Raw genomic sequence first — 21,146 nt, forward strand, 5'->3', positions numbered from 1 at the left:
GTCCAGATTCCCTCGTAAGTGTAGAGCCGCACCTTCTTCTATCTGACTTCTAGCTTTCACTCTTTCTTCCCTAACATTTCAGTGTGGGTGCCAGAATAGAATGATCTCCATTTCAACCATTAGTTGAGTGTTATTTTTTACATTTCTTTTTAAATTAAAATAGTTATGTATACACATGCAAAATAGAATTCAAAGAGTGTGGAAAAGTAGTAACAGAAATTAAATTCTCCTAGTCCCTGTCTTGCCCTGGGGCAATTACTTTAGCAGCAAGTAAAATGGAGATGGTATGTTTATGCCTTTGTTTCTGGATATACCAAATTAAGAAGTAACCACTGACACCTCACAAAGAGGAGAGAATGAATAGTCTATATTATATCACCTTTCTTTCTTTTAATCCCTAGGTTTTGTTAGCTATACTGTTATTGTCACATTGCCAAGGTTATATTATTGCCTGCAGTTTGTAATTACATTTTTGTGTTTTGTACGTAAATTCTTTTTTTTCCCTATTTTTTTTTAAGAAATATTTTTGCTATAGGGTGCATGTACTTGCTGGAGAGACAGAAAGCAAGAAGTCGCCCGCCCTCCCCCCAGTGGAGATGGCCATGCCACAATCCCTTCACCTTCATTCTCCTCTAGGGATTTTGGGCACACATGCACACACGCACGCCCGGCATGAGTTTAAGCCACTCGGTCTGGGACTCAAACTGTAGTCTACTACATGGGAGTCCAGTAACATACCCATTATGCCATATTCCCTGTATGTAAATTGTAATATTAAAAAATAACAGCATTTAGTGTTGTGATTAAGAAAATACATTCCCCACAGGACCAGTGAATGTGAGTACATTAAGAGAAGTATAGAAGTTAAAGTTCTAGCTTTTTCCTCAGTCTCAAGCTCTAGCTGACAGCTGAGTGTACACAGTCCAGGATCTTCAGTGTCCTTGGTTGAAATCAATGTCACTGGTGTTCCTCCAGACTCATCTGCGCCACCCACCTGCCACACACTTTGCCATTGTAAGCCACCATCATGGTAAAACTCGCTAAGCCTGGCAAAAATTAAGGTGACCCCCCCAAAAAAATGGCTCCTCCTCCAAAGGGGGGAGAAGACAGTGAAGAGGAAATGTCAGAAGATGAAGAAGATGATAGCAGTGGAGAAGAGGTTATCATCCCTCAGAAAAAAGGTAAGAAGGCTGCCACAACTCCAGCAAAGAAGGTGGTAGTTTCCCAAACAAAAGCGGTTGCAGTTGCCACACCTGCCAAGAAAGCAGTGGTCACCCCAGGCACAAAGGCAGCTGCTATAGCATCCAAGAAGACCGTTACACCAGCCAAAGCAGTCACAGCTCCTGGTAAGAAGGGAGTCACACCGGGCAAAGCACTGGTAGCAACTCCTGGTAAGAAAGGAGCTGCCACTCCAGCCAAGGGGGCAAAGAATGTCAAAAATGCCAAGAAGGAAGACAGCAATAAGGAGGAAGAAGACGACAGTGAGGAAGCCAATGAGGATGAGGAAGAAGAGGAACCTGTCAAAGAACCTCCTGGAAAATGAAAAAAGGAAATGACCAAACAGAAAGCAGCCTCTGAGGCCAAGAAACAGAAGGTGGAAGTCATAGAACCATCTACATCCTTCCATATGTTTGTTGGAAGCCTGAACAAAACCAAATCTATTCCTGAATTGAAAACTGGTATTAGTGATGCTTTTGCTAAAAATGTTCTTGCTGTTGTGGATGTCAGAATCGGTACATCTAGGAAGTTTAGCTATGTTGACTTTGAATCTGCTGAAGATCTAGAAAAAGCTTTGGAACTCACTGGTTTAAAAGTCCTTGGCAATGAAATTAAACCAGAGAAACCAAAAGGAAAAGACAGTAAGAAAGATCAAGATGCAAGAACATTTTCAGCCCAAAATCTCCCCTACAAAGTCACTCAGGATGCATTAAAGGAAGTATTTAAAGATGCTATGGAGATCAGAATAATCAGGAAAGATGGAAAAAATAAAAGGATTGCTCATATTGAATTTAAGCTGATGCAGAGAAAACGTTTGAAGAAAAGCGTGGAACAGAGATTGATGGGCGGTCCATTTCCCTATACTACACTGGAGGGAAAGGTCAAAATCAAGACTACAGAGGTGGAAAGAATAGCACTAGGCGTGGTGAATCAAAAACTCTGGTTTTGAGCAACCTCTCCTACATGCAACCGAAAAAACACTTCAGGAAATATTTGAGAAGGCAACTTTTATTAAAGTGCCTCAGAGTCAAAATAGCGAATCTTGGAGCTGCAAGGACCCAGGGCATCACCTAATGCAAGAAGTCGGCCCTCCAAAGCTCCAGTTGTCCAAAGTTTGGCTGAGGATATCACCAGAGAGACATTAAAGGAGTCTTTCGACAGCTCTATTCGTGCAAGGATAGTCATGACAAACAGGATCCTCCAAAGGGTTTGTAGACTTGTAGACTTCAACTGTGAGGAAGATGCCAAAGCTGCTGAGGAGGCCATGGAAGATGGTGAAACTGATGGAAACAAAGTTACCCTGGACTAGGACAAGCCTAAGGGAGAAGGTGGCTTCAGGGGTTGTGGTGGAGGCAGAGGAGGCTTTGGAGGCTGAGGTGAGGCAGAGGAGGCAGAGGTGGATTTGGTGGCAGAGGCCGGGGAGGCTTTGGAGGGTGAGGTTGCGCCAAGGAGGCAGAGGAGAAGGAGGAGACCACAAGCCACAAGGAAAGAAAACGAAGTTTGAATAGTTTCTCTGTCCCTCTGTCTTTCCTCTTCCATTTGAAAGAAAGGACTCTGGGGTTTTTACTCTGTTACCTGATCACTGACAGAGCCTTCTGAGGACATTCCAAGCCAGTGTGCAGTCCTTGGAAAGCCGTAGTCATAACATTTCAAGGGAGAACTCTTGTTGGCTTTGACTGGATATTCAGATAAACTTTTAAAAGAGATGAGTAATAAAGCTAATCCTTGTCTGTACGTTTGAGTTTATATTGTTATATCCTATGTAGAAAACCATTTTCCCCCTACAATTGGTGTTTTTTTGTTTTTGTTTGTTTTTGTTTTTGTTTTATTTTGTTTTGTTTTTGCATTGGGGGAATTGTAAAGGAAAGCAGAATGTTTTATGATTTTAGCTTCAATGACTTTAGGACAAATTTTTAAAAGTCCTAAATGCTGGGGTTAAAAAAAAAAAAAGAAGTTAAAGCTCTCAAAAGAGAATTGAATTTTCAAAGTGTCACAATTGAACTTTTTTTTTTTTAAAACCCTCTTTCCCATTCTCTGGGTCAAACTCATCTGCCCTGTTTCTTGTGTGTCACTTTGTTCTTTACTTTGGATTCTGTTATTAATCACGACTCCTTTAACTTTTCATATGGATTACCATGGTGGTAAGCTTTCTATAGCTCTTAGACATTCAAAAACCTGTTTATTTTAACCTTACATTTGATTGATAGTAATTTTTGTTTGTTTGTTTGTTTGTTTTTTGAGAGGTTTCTGCTATTGGGCGCATGCACTTGCCAGACAGAGAGACAGAGAGACAGAAAGTGAGAAATCACCCCCTGGGGGGATGGCCATGCGGCAATCCCTTCTCCATTCTCCTCTAGGGATCTTGGGCACGTACGCACACGTGCCCGGTGTGAGTTTATGCCACCAGGTCCAGAACTCAAACCACAGTCGTCTACATAGGAGTCCAGCAACATAGCCATTACGCCAACTGCTGGTCCCCATAGTAATTGTTGAATCTGTAAAATTAGATCTCAATGACCTCATCCTGGATGTAGAACTACAATATTTTCTGTCTGAACTGTTTCACTAATCACAGTATGTTCATCAGATTGCTTTGAGATTCAAGGTGATAAGTCATAAAATTACTCTTGACATTCACAAAAAGTCTCTATAAATGACTTGATAGCCCACATGTGCCAGGTACTATGCTAAACTTTACGCACCCATTTTCTCCCTACCTTCTTTCAACAGTCCCAGGAGATCAGTACTGTTATCACTCCTACTTTAATGATGAAGGAACTAAGGCTCAAAGAGCTTAAGCAATTTGATCCAAACTTCATAGCGAGTGAGTGGTGGAGGCCTCTCCTGAACTAAGCCTGCCTGTCTGATTCCAAATCCCATCTTCCAAACAATTTAAACTGTGAGCTATTCACCAGTTATCAGCATCTCAGGCTCATCTTTTCTATCACATATCCTGTGATCTGGCTTAACAGTGCAATTAAAAACTATGAATCTGGTCAACCATGTGGTCAACCTATGTAATCAACCATGACTTGAGTTCCAGACCTGGTAGCTTGAAGCTCATGCCAGGTGTGTGTGTGTGCATGCCCAAAACCTGAGAGGAGAATGGAGGAGAGGGATTATGGTATGCCCATCTCCCTGGGAGGTGATTTCTCACCATCTGTCTCTTCAGTGAGTGCACGTACCCTATAGTGTCCTGACCCGGGGGGGACAGTTGAACAGGTTTCCTGAGGGAAGGAGTGAGAGCTGGGACAAGCGGTGTAGTGTTACAACATGGACACGACACAGTGTCTTTAGGGGCGTCCGTTTATTGTGGGCGGCACGGTACAGCACAGAGATGATGCATTGCGTCGTCTATTGTGAGCAGCACGGAGACGACACGGTGTCACAGCTCTTCAGGGTCGTCTGGGTCGTCTTCCTGGTCATCCGTAGACTGTGTGGTGTTTCAGCTCTTCAGGCTCTCCAGGGTCGTCTGTGTCGTCTTCCTGGTCGTCTGGCGATTGTGGGCCAGGCATCGTGGATATATACACGTTGGTGGGCCGTGATTGGTTGTAAAAGGTGGGTTATGATTTGTTGTTAAAGGTGGGTTATGACTGGTTGCTTTTGGACCAATCATGAGGTGCCGGATATGCAAATCTGAGGGATTCTAGTGGCCAATCAGAGTATGGTTTCGAAGGTCAGGTTTTTTGAAGGGAACCAATTGTGGCCTTTGGCATTGTGTAATTGTTTGCCTTCTGAGAAACCGGTGATGTTCACTGGTGCAGCCTCCCACACTATAGCAAAAATCTCTCTCAAAAAATAATTATGGATCTTAAGCATCATAGCTTAGCTTGACCAATTCATTATTTGAGTTTGATCAACTCATTTCTCCAATCTGTAGGAAACTGGGTTGGGAATTTATTAAGTCATTATCCTTGAAGATACCATGGGACTGATTTCTATCAGTACATCAAGTGCTATGATTGATTGTGGCTTTTTTGTTGTTGTTGTTGTTGCTCTGCAGCAGAGATAGGTTTGCCTCAGTACATTCATATTCTTTCAACCAGACTCAGTTGTCATGCCGATGACAGTTATTAGGTGGTAGGACTGAAATTTTTTTGGACCATAGACAAGACTAATATTTGTGAATCTGCACTGGAACTTTTTCCTCCTTAACATATTACTCTGACCTAAACTCACCTGCTTTACTGAAACCCAAGAAAGGGTAGGTCTAGGTCTTTACTCAACTGCTGTTGATTAAACCAAGGGTGGGCACATGATCCAAGAGTGCCAGCTCATTGACTAGGAAGACACCGTGCAGAGGACTTTTTTACTAAGCTGATCGGATGATCTATTTTTTTAGTTTTAGTTTAGTTTTGTTTTTTGTGTGTGTGTCCTCCCCCACCCCCACCCCCACAAGGAGTATGCACTTACAGGAGATAGAGAGTTAAAGTGAGAAATCACCCTCTTGGAGGGGGGGAGGGAAGATGGCTACACCACAATTCCTTCTCCTCCACCCTTCTATTGGGATTTTGGGCATGTGCAAACACACACTGGATTTTTCAGGTTACCAGGTCTGGGACTTGAACTGTGGAGTTGGCCATGTGGGATTCGGTGCCCTAACCTCCGTATCACCTGCTGACCCAGATGACCTTTTCTGAAAATCAGATAAAAAGTCCATGAACAACTATTGAAACTGCATGAGGCTACTGAGATTCCTGGAAATTATGGCTCTTTTCCTCCCTAGACTTGCTTGTTTCTTCCTATTACACATGCATCCTTTAACAACTCTCCTTTTTCTTGTTTAAATTGGAATTAGCAATGGTTGGTTCCTTGCATTTAAATATTACCTGGCCAACAGAGATGTTTTAAACTTTAATGTCGGTGAGAATCCTTTGGAAGTACAAATGTGAACGGGTCTATCAGCTCCAGAGCATGAATGGTCTGTATCAGTCTTGAAAGGGTTAACTTGCAAGGCCAGCCAGGTGGTGTGGTGGTAAAGATGGCTGGATCTTCACATGACTGATTTCATGGTTCAAGTCCCAGATCTGGTGGCTTGAAACCTACAGTGGGCACAAGTCGTATGGGTGCCCCACAACCTGCAATGAGAATGGAAGAGAAGTGACTGCAGTATGGTCATCCCCTTGGGGGCAGAGGAGGTATTCTCTCACTTTCTCTGTGTCTCTCTCTGTCCCTGTCTCCAGCAAGCACATGTGCCTTATAGCAAAACTTAATAAAAAAGGAAAAAAGAAAAAAAAAGTTAACTTGCCATTAAAAGACTAAAGCGTTGACTTTTTTTTTTTTTTTTTGAGAGGTTTTTGCTATAGGGCACGTGCACTCTCCCCGAAGACAGAGACAGAAAGATATTAAGCAAGAAATCACCCCTTGGAGGGATGGCCACGCCGCAATCCCTTCTCCTCCATTTTCCTCTTGGGATCTTGGGCACGGACACACACGCGCCCGGCGTGAATTTAAGCCACCGGGTCTGGGACTCGACTGATTTCGGCTACATGGAGTTCAGCGATATAGCCATTACACTAACTGCTGGTCCCAGCACTGACTTTCTTCTCTTCATTTGGGCCTAGATTAACTTTAGTTGGTTTTATATAAATGGCGCTTTTATTCGAGAAGCATGGGGCATAAGTGATAAATGTGAGGGCTATCATATGTCTAAAAAAGAGCTAATTGTTTGTGAGAGATGCCCCACCAGTGACACACACAAGTCTGATACACCCTTGAGGCCAGCTCTGCTGTAACCATTTCATTAAGCAATTAACCCTGTACCAAAACATTATGTGACAAAGCAGAAGATTGTCTTTTCTGACCTTGGCAGGATATGGAAATCTTCAAAAAAAAAATCAAATACTCTTGTTTTAATAAACAACTTGATGAAGACCTAATCACCCTGCATGCTAAATTTAAGCACAGGACTTATAAGCCAACCATTTTCTCATTAACACTGTTGTTAATTTTTCATGCTGTATCCAATTTTCTCCATGTCTCAGACAAACCACTTACTCTAATTTATTAGGCTAAGAATTGCTAAATTACAAAGGTAAGAAAAAAATTATGTTTACCCTTTCCTCCAGAATTAGTCTCCCATCATGAGGAACTAGAATTCTTTACTCAAAGGAACATTTTTTACTATCCTTTAAATTGGCATGTTATCAAATCTTTGCCCTCTGGAATGTTGGCAGACATTGCCCAGGGTAGAATGACATGTAATACACTGTTTCGTGCATTTCTAACAATCGTTTAAAATTTATTATTGGAATTATTTTATTATTTTTTGAACAGTTTAACATATTTACTCATGTGTAAATTGGTGAAGATTAGAGAGGTTTCATTTGCAGCGAAGACCTCATAGAATCTAAATGAATACACGTATGCACAGAAAGAACTACCAGCTAAAGATCATAAATTGTGGATTCTAAAGTAGTCACAATCTTTAAGGCAGTGTATTTAAGCAGGAGAGTCAGAAAACTTCCGGAGCTATAGGGCACGTGCACTCTCCCCGAAGACAGAGACAGAAAGATATTAAGCAAGAAATCACCCCTTGGAGGGATGGCCACGCCGCAATCCCTTCTCCTCCATTTTCCTCTTGGGATCTTGGGCACGGACACACACGCGCCCGGCGTGAATTTAAGCCACCGGGTCTGGGACTCGACTGATTTCGGCTACATGGAGTTCAGCGATATAGCCATTACACTAACTGCTGGTCCCAGCACTGACTTTCTTCTCTTCATTTGGGCCTAGATTAACTTTAGTTGGTTTTATATAAATGGCGCTTTTATTCGAGAAGCATGGGGCATAAGTGATAAATGTGAGGGCTATCATATGTCTAAAAAAGAGCTAATTGTTTGTGAGAGATGCCCCACCAGTGACACACACAAGTCTGATACACCCTTGAGGCCAGCTCTGCTGTAACCATTTCATTAAGCAATTAACCCTGTACCAAAACATTATGTGACAAAGCAGAAGATTGTCTTTTCTGACCTTGGCAGGATATGGAAATCTTCAAAAAAAAAATCAAATACTCTTGTTTTAATAAACAACTTGATGAAGACCTAATCACCCTGCATGCTAAATTTAAGCACAGGACTTATAAGCCAACCATTTTCTCATTAACACTGTTGTTAATTTTTCATGCTGTATCCAATTTTCTCCATGTCTCAGACAAACCACTTACTCTAATTTATTAGGCTAAGAATTGCTAAATTACAAAGGTAAGAAAAAAATTATGTTTACCCTTTCCTCCAGAATTAGTCTCCCATCATGAGGAACTAGAATTCTTTACTCAAAGGAACATTTTTTACTATCCTTTAAATTGGCATGTTATCAAATCTTTGCCCTCTGGAATGTTGGCAGACATTGCCCAGGGTAGAATGACATGTAATACACTGTTTCGTGCATTTCTAACAATCGTTTAAAATTTATTATTGGAATTATTTTATTATTTTTTGAACAGTTTAACATATTTACTCATGTGTAAATTGGTGAAGATTAGAGAGGTTTCATTTGCAGCGAAGACCTCATAGAATCTAAATGAATACACGTATGCACAGAAAGAACTACCAGCTAAAGATCATAAATTGTGGATTCTAAAGTAGTCACAATCTTTAAGGCAGTGTATTTAAGCAGGAGAGTCAGAAAACTTCCGGAAAAAAATGAATATGTGTGTGTGTGTGTGTGTGTGTGTATAACACAAAGATATACTTTTAAAAGTGTGTTAATGTTAAAAAGGTATTTACCCATATGTTATGGTTTGGATAATGGTTCGTTCTCCAAAAACTTAAATGCTGGGTCTTAATTGCACTGTAAAGGTATTAAGTAAAAGCTCCTTTTTTCATGGTGTCCCAGGATGAGGCCTTTGGGTGTGACAATGTCATTAGGGCAAGACCCCTGTGACTGAGTCCTGGTGGGTATCTAAGCAGAGCAATGAGACCAGAACAGGGAGAAACTCAGGTACGGATTACACTGCACACCCTGCTCTGTTAAAAGTTCTGCCTTCTGCCATTTTGTGATGCTTTTTGACTTACTAGCCACTACAATCACGAGTTTTTCAAATAAACTTTTTTTCTTTATAAATCATCCAGTTTCAGGTATTTCCTTAGCAATGCAATCATGAATGAAGACACCTAAGTTACATACTTTTTATACCAGCCTGACAACACAAACAAACTTAAAACTCAGAACTGCGTTGGAGAAAAGCCTGTCGTGGTATGCTGGTCACAGTTAGATGCATTTGTGGGGAGGTTTTTGACCATCTTACTGGGAAGAAGGCAGAGACACGCTAACACTGTGGATAAGCTCAGGAACTGCCTGAAGCCTAAAGGCAGTCAAGACCTTGGCTGGCCTGTGGGCAACCTCTCCCATTTACATTATTTGGGTGTTAATTCCGGCATCAGTGTGCATTCGTCAGAGTTCTAAATCTTGGAAGAATTGAGAGTACACTGACTCACCTGTCCTGAGATGTGTCATCCAAAGGCCTAAAACTTAAATTTCTGATATTTAACATTAGCCAGACCTCTGACTTATACACATGCCCTCTAAAATACGTGGTCTAAAGGCCCATTACTTCGCACTCATTACTTTTTCCAGTAAAACATATTTATTGTCAATAATTTTTAAGTGTTTACTGATACTATTTCCTGTTCATACACACCATGGTCAAAGAACAAAAAAAGAAAAAGCTATAAAAAAATTAAGAGCCATTTGTGCCAGCCAGTGTCCTGCTGGTTAGAGTAGCTAGATCTAAAATGGCCGACCCCAAAGTTCAAGTCCCGACTCAATAGCTTGAAAAGCACGCTAGGCGTGTGTGTGTGTGTGTGTGTGTGTGTGAATGTCCAAAATCCCACGAGGAGAGAGAAATGGAGGAGAAGGGATTGTGGTATGACCATTCGCCATGGGGAATACGTTCTCACTTTCTCTCTTCTTTTCTCCCCTGCTTCCAGCATATATACCCTCCAGCAAATTTAAAAATAATAAATCAATAAATAAAAAAGGAAGCCATGGTCCTCAAAAAGGCACTTATTGAGACTGCAGCATAGGACAGCAGGGAAGGAAATGGCATAGCACCACTGATTTTCATATTGTCACTTGGGAAACAGGCTTATTACCCGGTACAGGTTAGGCCACTGTGGTTAAGTCAGTGGTTACGGCTGTGGCTGGGTCCTCTCTGTGGCCCGACTCTGGACTGCCTCTTCTGCTGAGAATGCCCTGAGAGGGATGGCTGCATGTTAAATACTACCCATTGCATGGCTGTAGAAGTATAGCTCTGCATCACCAACCACAACCTAACTTTCTCTAGCTGCACGTCACTGGGCACAGAACACGAATTGGGTGTCATTGCATTTATAAGCCCCATCCCTAGAATGAGGACTAACACAGACTCCTTAATTTTAGGTGAGCAGTTGAAGCATTTTTGTAAGAAACTAAAACAATGGTAGAGTCAGTCAGAGAATAACAATCATACTTGTACAAAACTTATGATTGAAACCAACTGAAGAAATACTAAACAGGCCCAAGACTATAAAATTCTGTTGCAAATGTACATGGTAGTAACCTTGATTTGATTGTCATGAATAAATAAATACAAAAAAAATGGAAAGGAACTACATAAGATTTTTAAAAATGGCTAACTTATGTGTCCCTTCCAGATTTGTCTCTAGGTCAGCCATAATTGTTGGGGGAAGTTATGAAAGGAGAATGTCTCTATTGAATTGCTTTTAACATTGGTCCAAAGTGGTGGTGATGAAAGATTTCTTTAAATAGCTTTGAGAATGCTGAGCTTTAAAAACACTAGGTGATGTCCTCAGCATCTAGCCAAGCTATTCACTACGAATACTACCTACAACCACAGCACTACTGGAATGCATATAAATATTCATATCAATAATGGGATACTGCTGAATCCACAAGTATAGCTGGAATAGCCTTCATATTGTCATTTCACCAGAAACACATAATTTATTTGTTGGGAAATGTCTTCTTTAAGGGTAACATCCTTATGAAATAGACTCTCATGTGCCATTGCATGGGAAAAGCCTGTCACAGATGGATGGTGATAAGGGGTCCAGCTCTCCTGATCTCTCATAAAAACCAGCAGACCTTATACTAATGAGATAATCAAGTTCTTTGTGGAAAGGTGTCCTGACTTCAGAGAAAATAAATCTATCAATTCATAGTTCAGAGGAAGAAAGTGATCAAAAGACATACAGGAATCTCACCTATTGGCCTGAGAAATCAAAGGGTTCATTGATTCTGGTCCTTGACCCTGCTTTTTCTCTTTCCTATTTCCATTCACTAAGTCCACCCTCACCTTCTCATTGAGCAGGTTTCTATTATAAACTCTGAACTTGAATATACTGTGAATATTGTATCCACGGACATCACCCTTCTTTGGGAGGATGATCGATTAACTATAAATGCAAGTGAGAAATACAATGCCAGTCTATCATAATTTCTGAATCTTTTCATAACACACAGATTTTAATCATAAGACATAAAATCAACATAATGCTTTCACTGCAGTTAGTGATCTTATGATTAGCTCTGGAGTTTGAATCTTGGTTGCTCAATCCTTTAGAGAACAATGTAGTAAAGTTCTTATCCTCTGGGTACTTACTTCCATTTCATTGGTACTCAGAGATATAGTCAAAGGTAAGGTTAATTTTTTACTTATTAGGCATAGTGTTAGTGATGTAGACATAACAGAAATACTCTAATGTAGAAACAATGTGTGGTGAATATTGTTATTTTCCTTGTTCCAACAGAATTCATTTCAACATATTTTCTCAAATGAAACCTTCCAAGTCATAGTTTTCAACTCTTTGTGACAAGAACTAGGAATACAGACATGATATTTCGAGTCTTGCCAAGATTAATGCGACAGAAAGAGACACTGTGTTTAATGTCTTGGGATCTCCACACTGTTTGATGCGTCAAACTTTTTATCTTCATTATCACCATTATTTAATAAATCAAAAGCTATGGAGTAGCTCCTTCTGATATTTGGGGCAGTACCAGATCCTACTTAGAGATGTTATATTCTGCCTTCTCTGAAGAAGCCTGCAGCAAGTAACAATGATCTGAATGTTTCTGTTTACCTTCCATTTCTAATCTACTGATTTGTGGGAAGGTCTGAGGGAGAAGGAACTGTTGGATCATCAGGAAAGTCATGCTGTGTTTTTACATAGAAAAATATGTTATGACTTTCCCAAAGATTTAATAGATGTTTTCAGCATGGAGAGTTCAAGGGGGTGGAATTAATTTTAAAAAGAAGGGAAGTGATGCACTCGGCTTGTAGTACCTATTGTGTTTCTGGTGAGTTTGAGGTGGACAGAGCTCATGGGGAATCTCATTGCTTGTTCAAATACCCACTTCTATCATCAAAGGCCAAGGCCCTGGTTTCCACACCCAGTAATTCAGTCTTAACAGTTACACTCACAGATACACAAGCTCATCCATCCGGGAGTCACAGACTACAATGGACACCTGGACCAGCTCTTCGGGCAACACTGAAGGACACTAGGGGAGCCCAGGCCAACATAAGTCCAGAGAATCATGGAGAAGTAAATGCTCAGGGCAGTATTTCTCCAGAGAGTTATTTCAGATTCCACACGAGAGTAACTGGTGGCCTTGGATAAATCATTCTTCTCATTTATGTGCTGAATGGGAGAAAACAAGTCAACAACTGATGCATGCAAAAGCATTTGGAGGTGATGGATGGAGACATTATGGTGCATTTCATCAATGGCATGCCATTAGAGAAAACCATTTCATGGAATAAATTAAGGAAACAAACCAGTTACGTGACACACTTGGAATTGCCACTGGCTATACCGGTTTTTCTCCTCCAAGAAGGAAGCTGCATGGGAATGACACTGTCATTATCCCAAAGACTCCCTTTCTTAGGTTAGCTGCCTGTGCTTTTCTGAGACTTAAACTCCATTTCACATTTTCCCCATGACTCTGGCCCCTCGTGGCCACTCATGTGTCTGAAGAAACCTGTACATCACAGATCCTAATTTTCTTTCATTTCCGTCTTAACTTCTGTTTACATCTCTCATTGTTTTTTACCTTCATGTGCCAGAATCTTTTTTTTCCACCAAAGTATAAGACCCTTTCATGACAAGCACTGGGTCTTACAAATGAGCTTACCAGCACAGCACCTAGTCTATGATGTTCAGAGATATTGCTGATTTCACCTGCAGTTTTGCTTGATCCTTCTCATGTCCCCATTTGCCAAATGCTGACTGCTTCATCCAAAAAGGTTTTCTTTGACTCAATCTTAGAACACAGATAGGAGATACAGTCGCTGGCCTCAGGAGCTCACAGACCAATGGAAATCAGAATGTTATACAGACAGAAGTATTTGTTGGGTGCTGAGCAACACCAAAGGGAGTGTTCTAAGTGGGGCAGGGAGACCCAGGGAAGGCTGCCAAGAAATATGACTCCCTTTAAGGATTAAGTAGTTGTCACCTAGGTGTCACAGCCAACTAGTGCAAGGGCATGTTGGTGAGCCCAAGCATGGAGCCTTTGGGTTCTAAGTCATTTGCTATTTCAGGATCTTCTACTGAAAAGCTCAACCTATTTCTGAGGTCATCCATAATGGTCAGGACAGAAATGGGCTATGAAATCACAGGCCCCTTCCCTTGGTAAGTGGGCTCTGAGAGTGTTCTGATGCATCTCATGGTGACTGTGGCTTCATAAAAATCAAAGCTGATTGATGGGAAGAGGCTCTCTGCTTGTGCGTGTTTAGTCTACTTGTGCTTTTAGTACCTCTGTGGCTCAGCTTCCTAATGGAAACACATTTCTCTTTCTCACCATTACCCAGACATAGATGCTCTCGGATATGAAAGAGCCTTTTTACCTCAAGATTTTTGTCTTTGTAAGGCATCCCTAACTCAGGAAGGAAATGAAGAGGAGTCAAAAAGAACCCATTGCAAATGTTTTGCAAGGTAGCAAACATCTCTCTCTCCAAGAGAGAGCAGGACTTTAAAGAGCTCAATCTCTGGTTTAGGATTTCAGCTCCATCACTGGCTTGGTCCAGCTCAAGAATTAGTTTTCTCTTATGGAGGAGGGTGGCTAACAACAGCAGAAAGGTATGTTTCTTTTTTGCCCTCCCCCTTTTCATTTTAAGAAATTATGATAGACAGAATAATAAAATCTTCTGCCTGGGTCCTGTTGATATTATCATATCAAGGCTGACAATCCATTGAGGAGAGGGAATTACCCCCATTTTATAGATGTGGAAATCTGATGCCAAAAGAAAGAAAATCACAAATCCAAGACTCACCAGTATGTCTGATTCCAGAGTGGGGGGCTCTTAACACCCACCATCTTCCCTACAGGACATAAACGCATTTGATAAAATGCATGACAAAAAGCCCTCAAAGTTCTAGGGACTAGCAGATGGTGTAATGGTTACCTCATTGGACTCCCATGTAGCCAAATGTGGTTCAAGTCCTGGACCCGGTGGCTTGAAACTGATGTCGGGCATTTATGCGTGCGTGTGTGTGTGTGTCTGTGTGTGTGCTCAAAACCCTGTGAGAAGAATGGAGGAGAAGGGATTGTGGCATGGCCATGACCCCCTGGGGGTGATTTCTCGCTTATTGTCTCTCTGTCTCTCCAGTGAACACACATACCCTACAGTAAAAATCTCTCTAAAAGTAAATACCAATTCTCTCTTAAAAAACAAACAAAAAAACAACAACAACAACAACTCTCAAAGTTCTGAGGCAGTCAAGACAGAGACTGTGTCCCATCTCTCCTGTAGAAGGGAGAACTGAGTCCTCCTCAGGATCACTGCAGGAAGAATGGCTAAAGGAGAGAAAAGCAGACCCTCATGAGGATACATGAGCTCAGAGTCTGAGGTTTCTTTAAAATCTGTTTTTCTCCTCACAGGTTGCTGGCTTGTTATCTGCTATGATATGTCTGACAGAAATGGATCCCCCCAACATTGATAATTTCTGAATGTCAAACCAGGACGGCAGTTCATGCCCAAAATTGAGGGTCCAAACGCCAACATGGGGCTATAAGAGAGGTTTTCCAACTGTTCTTGGGAAAAGCTATTAAGAAAAAACTGTAACAGATTTTAAAATTCTTTGCATAAAATTAAACTCATACTTTAATTCTCTTTTTCATGAACTTTTTGATGCCTCCTCATACATTTTATATACTGTGTGGCCATGGTGGTGCCACTGACCTTCTTTGAACCCCTTGTTACCTGCAGAGGCTCACATCTGTGGGCCATGGGGAACAGCGGGGCTTCCTCTGGGCCACTCTGGTTTTCTTTTCCATGGAAAAGCAGGATTGGGGAAGAAGAGTAAAGGAAACATTCAGAAAAGGAAAAGGGAAAAGCAGCTCTAAATTGGAATAACCATGATGAAGAGCCAAGAAACACTGAGAAAATCTGCTACTTAATCATGAGGTAAAAGAAAAAAGAAAATTTTGTGTTAAGAAGTTCTAAAGATATCTCCGAGTCTACCGAGAAGGTACTATGAGCAAAGCTCACTCTCCTGAGTTGCAGAACATTTATGGACAAAAAGTTATCACTGAAATTAAACGGTGGCAGATGCGTCCAAGGAATATTGCAGGAATTTGATCCACTTACGGATCTTGTGATGGATGAATGTGTGGAGATGGCAGCTGGTGGGCATAGGAATGGTGGAATTGTGAGGGAATAGCATCATCACGTTAGAGGCCTTGGAAGGAGCATAACTAATGGCTGTTCACCAGAAAAACCCATGTCCCCTCATCAACGGGCCCATTTTACTATGATATAAAAATCAGGTCATGTACCTTTTCATAATAAACATTTAGTTAGGTAAAAAGTAAATAAAAAGCTACCTTCTAGAAGAGGGCTTGGGACCTTCGTGAAACCACACTTTAGATCTCTACCCTAGGGCTAGCAGTATTTGTTACCAAACATCCCATAGCGAGATTTTCAAAACAAAGCAGATAGACCCTAATCCCCTTTGGTTTAATAATTTAAAAGTATCTTAAAACTTTTTGGAAAGTAGGAATAGGGCATTCAAAACTACTGCAATATCAAAATGATATTTGTTAACTTTGCGAAAGCTGCATACCTGCTGGATGAGGATAGGAGACGGACATCATTCTGGGGCGTGGTGTTTTAGCTGCAGTTGACAAATCCCAAATCCTCCCAGCTTCTGCTTCTCCCTACTTAAGACCTGGGTCACAGTATTTATTTACTTAAGTGATGGAGAGGAAGGCAGCTTATGGCTGGCCACCTGTCAGAGTAAGTGACCTGGCTCGTAAAGGGATTTCAGCAATTCTCCAACATCTTTGTAAGGCAAAAGAGGATTGTGAGGAAATATAAAGGGAAAAAAAGCACTAATTGAGCTAGAAGGAGATGATGAGATGGAGTGGAAAAAGCTCCAAGGGAGAGAGATGCTGTGAGAAATGACCAGATCTGTGGGCGCCATTTAAGCAACTGGAGACTACGGACACCCTTTACTCAGAGATTAAGAGCAATTTTGCAAACTATGACTTCCCCAGACTGGAAAGTTAGGCTCCCTTATCTGCCTTTCACAAATGCCCCAGGAATTCTTCATATCTTATGAAGGAGGTTTGCTATAATTCTCAAGGAATGTAAACACTCACACTTCCTCAAGTACAGTGCAACTGGTGTTCTTGATAAACTCAGACAACGACGACTTCCTCATCCCCCCATTCCACGGAGAGGACAAGTTCCTAGCCAAAGGCATCAGTGCTGGTCCAAGGTGGGGCCAGGATCTGGGCCGGCGTGCTGGTCCAGGGTCTGTGCTCTTACCCACCGCATGGGCCGTCACACCTCCAGCACAGAGGAAGTGGTCCAACACCATAAGTTCCGGATACAGCTTTTCCTCTAGTTCCTCCAGGAAAAACTGTTCCCACCCTGCAGCCTACCGCTCCTGGCTGCCATAGTATTTCAGTGGCTGACATCATTAAAAAAAGCCAGTGAGGGTCAGCAGGTGGTGTAGTGGTGGTGGACTCTTTAAGGAGTCTTTAAGGTGCTGGACTCCAACAGTGTTGGACTCCCATGTCGTTGACCATGGTTTGAGTCCTGGACCTGGCAGCTTGAAACTCACACAAGGAACATGTGGGTGTGTGCTAAAAACCCCAAGGAAAGAATGGAAGAGAAAAGACTGAGGTGTGCCCATCCCCCTTGGGGGGTGATTTTTTGCTTTCTGGCTCTCTCTCTGGCCACTACACATGCCCTATAGTAAATATTTCTCTATATATATATAAAAAAAAAAAGAAAAAAAGTGAGTGAGTAGGAGATGGTGACTTCTCTTGGGGGAAAATTCTTTCCTCAACCCACTACCCCAAGCAGACCCAATATAGCATCTACAGCCTTGACTGCACGGTTACTCTGTTCCTGTAGAAATGACAATGGCCAAAGATGAACTCTAAGGCAAGACAGATGACAGCATGCTGGAAGGAAAGGGTATACTGAGCGCCTGATCGATCCACCTGCCGGCCCTGGAATGGTGAGTAATAAAAATTTATTGAAAATTAGGGGGAAAAAAACACTTATTCTAAATCTTCTGCAAGGGATTATTGATGTTGCAAATGAATAAATTCCCCCTTTCCCATAAAGAAACTACCATCCTCCCACCAGCCAACCCGCCAAACAGTGCAAATTTAAAAATCTTGCAATTTTATTTGCATATAAAGGCCGCTAGATATAGAATATCACAATAAATTTAAAGAAACAGCTGCTTTTCTAAATTTCATTAACAAGATAACATAAAATAGAATAAAGCTCAACAGCCTTTACAATGGGAGAACAGAAATGACTATTAGCGACAATATTTTGTGCTAGCGAAGATTGCATCGACACAGTGCAAAATGGGGGTCGGGGAGGAAGAAGACAATTGGGGTATTTAAATAGAAAGGACCACTAAGCCTTATTTTAGTTAGCTTCCATTGCATCCATTCAAGTCTGTACACACCTGTAACTGTACCGAGATTTAACTCAAGCTCTTTTAGACCTTGAGTTCTGAGGAAATGCGTCCGTTCCTTCGGATTTCCAAGGCGCTGCTATACAGCATCCCTGGCGGTTGCACTGTCCTTGGCAACATTAAACTCCTAACTTAGTCATAATACACACAAAAATACTTATATATATAAACCCAGACTGTAAAGGAGTCTGCACGCTCATTCCTTTTTAACTGTATGAAATACCTGCTCCTGACAGATTCCATTTCCATATTTTTAAAGCTAAAATAATTTAAAAGAAACGAACAAACAATGAGATCTTGTAGAACCATGATAAGGATCTCACTAGCTAAGCCAGCCTTTAACCAAGGGCCATTTTCTCCCCTTGACACCGCTTTCTTGACAGTGAGAGTGTGTGGAGACCGCTTGAGGCCCGTGTCTGTTAAGAAGACTACTGTAGACCGGGGCCACGTCTGCAAAAAAAGAAGCATAACAAGACAACAACAACAAAACATCAACAAGAAAATAGTTCAAACAATACTCTTAAACAGTCGTGCAAATCTGGGTCGTTTTTAAAACATTGCCTACCTGTTTCTTTTCTTTTTCTTCCAGCTTAAAGCATATTAAAGTAAGACTTCTATCTTTTTTTTTTCTTTTTTTTTTTTTTTTTTTTTTAATTAAAGCTTGGCTGTCCTTTGGCGAACACTAACAATTTACAATGGCGTGGCCTTTAAGAAAACAGAAGTCATTTTACAAATTCACAATGCTCCTTTGATTTCAAATGGATGTCCCATTAAAAAAAAATAATAATAATAAGGAAGAAGCACAACCTCGAACATCGTTTGTGTTTCAACAATTTACAAAAAGAACTCACAGGATTTGGAAATAAACAAGTAAGAGGATGTAACTTTATAATTAGAAAAATGGCAGTTTATAGACCTTCCCTCACATTCCAATAGGGCGTTAAGAGCTTCAAGAACCCTGCGGATTCGGAAGGTCAAATATAATCGGAGGGTTGGTGGGTTGAAAGCTGACTGTACACGTCGAGGCGTTGATGTACGTTGTGTAGCCATCGGTCATGATGCCGTACCCTGTGGGGAGAGAGTCACATTGACTGCGATGTACACAAGTGATAGGGACTGGATGTGGGGCCACCAGGCAGGGAACACCCCAATTCTTTGTCAGCGAGCAGTAGGCTGCAATTCAGATGGGCCCACCCAGGAGAACAATTTTCCAAACTGGGGCCCCACTTTATTCCATTTCCTGTAAAGGGAAGAATCCTTTTCTTCAGTGAAAAGCGTGATTGCTTCTTCCTTACTGAAATGCTAAACATGTTAGTGAAGGGCTGTGAGTTCTTTACTAGGGAGACTAAGGAGTGACATTGTTTTCCTTTTTTTAAAAAATAGAATTTACATTTGCAAGCCTTGTGTTAACCACTGAGGTTCAAAGAGGAAAATGAGTAAAGCAGAAATAACTATCTCCTCAGAGGCAAATGCAACCAAACTCCGAATGGGCTGCCTGCAGGGCAGACAGTCAGGACCTGGCTGGGAAGTTGGGAGAGGTGGATGCTGGGCTTCCTTTTCTATGAAATGATCTCGCCTCTGTGGAAGCTCACTACACATGACGTCACCTTCAACTGCGTGGCTTTAATGCCGAGTTCCATTTCACTCAAAAGTGTCAGCTACACACACATGAAGAGATGAGTACAAACGCCACCACACCCTGTTCCCTCAGCTTGCCTGGATGCTCCAGCAAGCTCAGACCCTTTCTGTCTGCAGTGGAAACCACTTGCAGCCTTCTGGAAGAGAGCTGAGAAAGTTTCCCTGGATCTTTGGCATGTATTGCATTGTCAAGAAAGTCATGATGAGGGACCAGCAGTTAGCTTAATGGCTATGTCACTGGACTCCCACGTAGTCGACCGCAGTTTGAGTCCTGAACCTGGTGGCTTAAACTCACACCGGGCGCGTGTGCGGGTGTGCCCAAGATCCCAAGAGGAGAATGGAGGAGAAGAGACTGCAGTGTGGCCATCCCCCCTAGGGGGTGATTTCTCGCTTTCTGTCTCTCTGTTTGTCTCTGTCTGGCAAGCGCACGCACCCTATAGCAAAAACCTCTCCAAAAAAAAGAAAGTCATGATGCATTTTTATATAGAAAAACATAGACAAATACATCATCCTGACTTTTCAGACAACCCAATATATTCCTTCTATAATTTGGAATACATAGAATTTTTTAGGATATTTGTAAGTTTTCATATATCTCTGAACACTCTACATGAAAGGGCTTCAAAAAATGTGTGGAAAATAAAATTAAAGTACAAGTTTATTTTGGTGCAAAAAAAGAAATCCACGCATGTTTTACTTATAATACTCATCTTCCACGGGCTTTTTGAAGACACTACATATTTGTCTTACAGTCCCTGCAGCTAAGTCTGTGATTCTATGTTGGTATCAGGCTCTTAATCCATATAAAAATAAAGGCATGAAAAAAAATTTAACAGGACTTACAGAAATAACTACATAAGGTTTTTTTTTTTTTTTTTCTCATTTACTAAAATTTCTCCAAGTGTAAACCCATGGAGAGCTTAATGAGGGTCAATGGAAAAATCTCTTAAGAAAAGAAAAGAGACCTTTAAAATGTGCACTGTTTAGTTCTGGGGTCATAAAGTCTTGTTATCTCTCTCCATCAGGAGGCTGGTATTTGCCCTCTGTCTGCCCTCTTCAGCTGCCTTAAGTGAATAAATGCAAGACAAGTTTATTTGAATATGATCTCCTCCCTTTTAACCAAGTTTATTATTTTGGGGCTTCAGTAGAATTCCCCAATTGTCTGACTAGTTTAAAGCTAATTAATGATTAAAAAAAAAAGATGAAATGCAAACACACAGACATGCTGCAGGAATTCTAACCTGCTTCCAAGTTAAGGGCCCCTCGGCCATGCTGTTTAGAGAGAAGGTCCCATCTCCTGGTCTCCTGTCTCAGTCTCGCCCCCCCCGCCCGCCCCGC

At 41.4% G+C, this 21,146-nt stretch overlaps 1 protein-coding gene and 1 pseudogene across 6 annotated transcripts in view; one reads left to right on the forward strand and one right to left on the reverse strand.

The window, feature by feature from the left end:
- Window positions 1–1,027: 1,027 nt before the first annotated feature.
- LOC102491080 (nucleolin-like) lies at window positions 1,028–2,726 on the forward strand (annotated as a pseudogene).
- Window positions 2,727–18,826: 16,100 nt separating this feature from the next.
- MPPED2 (metallophosphoesterase domain containing 2) overlaps window positions 18,827–21,146 on the reverse strand; it is a 185,343-nt gene continuing 183,023 nt past the window's right edge. For all 6 annotated transcript variants that reach the window (XM_006140653.3, XM_006140652.3, XM_027772745.1 and 3 more), the window contains one exon: window positions 18,827–19,238. In XM_006140653.3, coding sequence (XP_006140715.1) covers window positions 19,120–19,238 — 119 coding nt within the window. In that variant the 3' untranslated portion in view covers window positions 18,827–19,119. The remainder of the gene's footprint in view (window positions 19,239–21,146) is intronic.

This window comes from Tupaia chinensis, unplaced genomic scaffold, assembly GCF_000334495.1.
Source record: "Tupaia chinensis unplaced genomic scaffold, TupChi_1.0 Scaffold000037_9, whole genome shotgun sequence".
Classification (NCBI taxonomy): domain Eukaryota; kingdom Metazoa; phylum Chordata; class Mammalia; order Scandentia; family Tupaiidae; genus Tupaia; species Tupaia belangeri.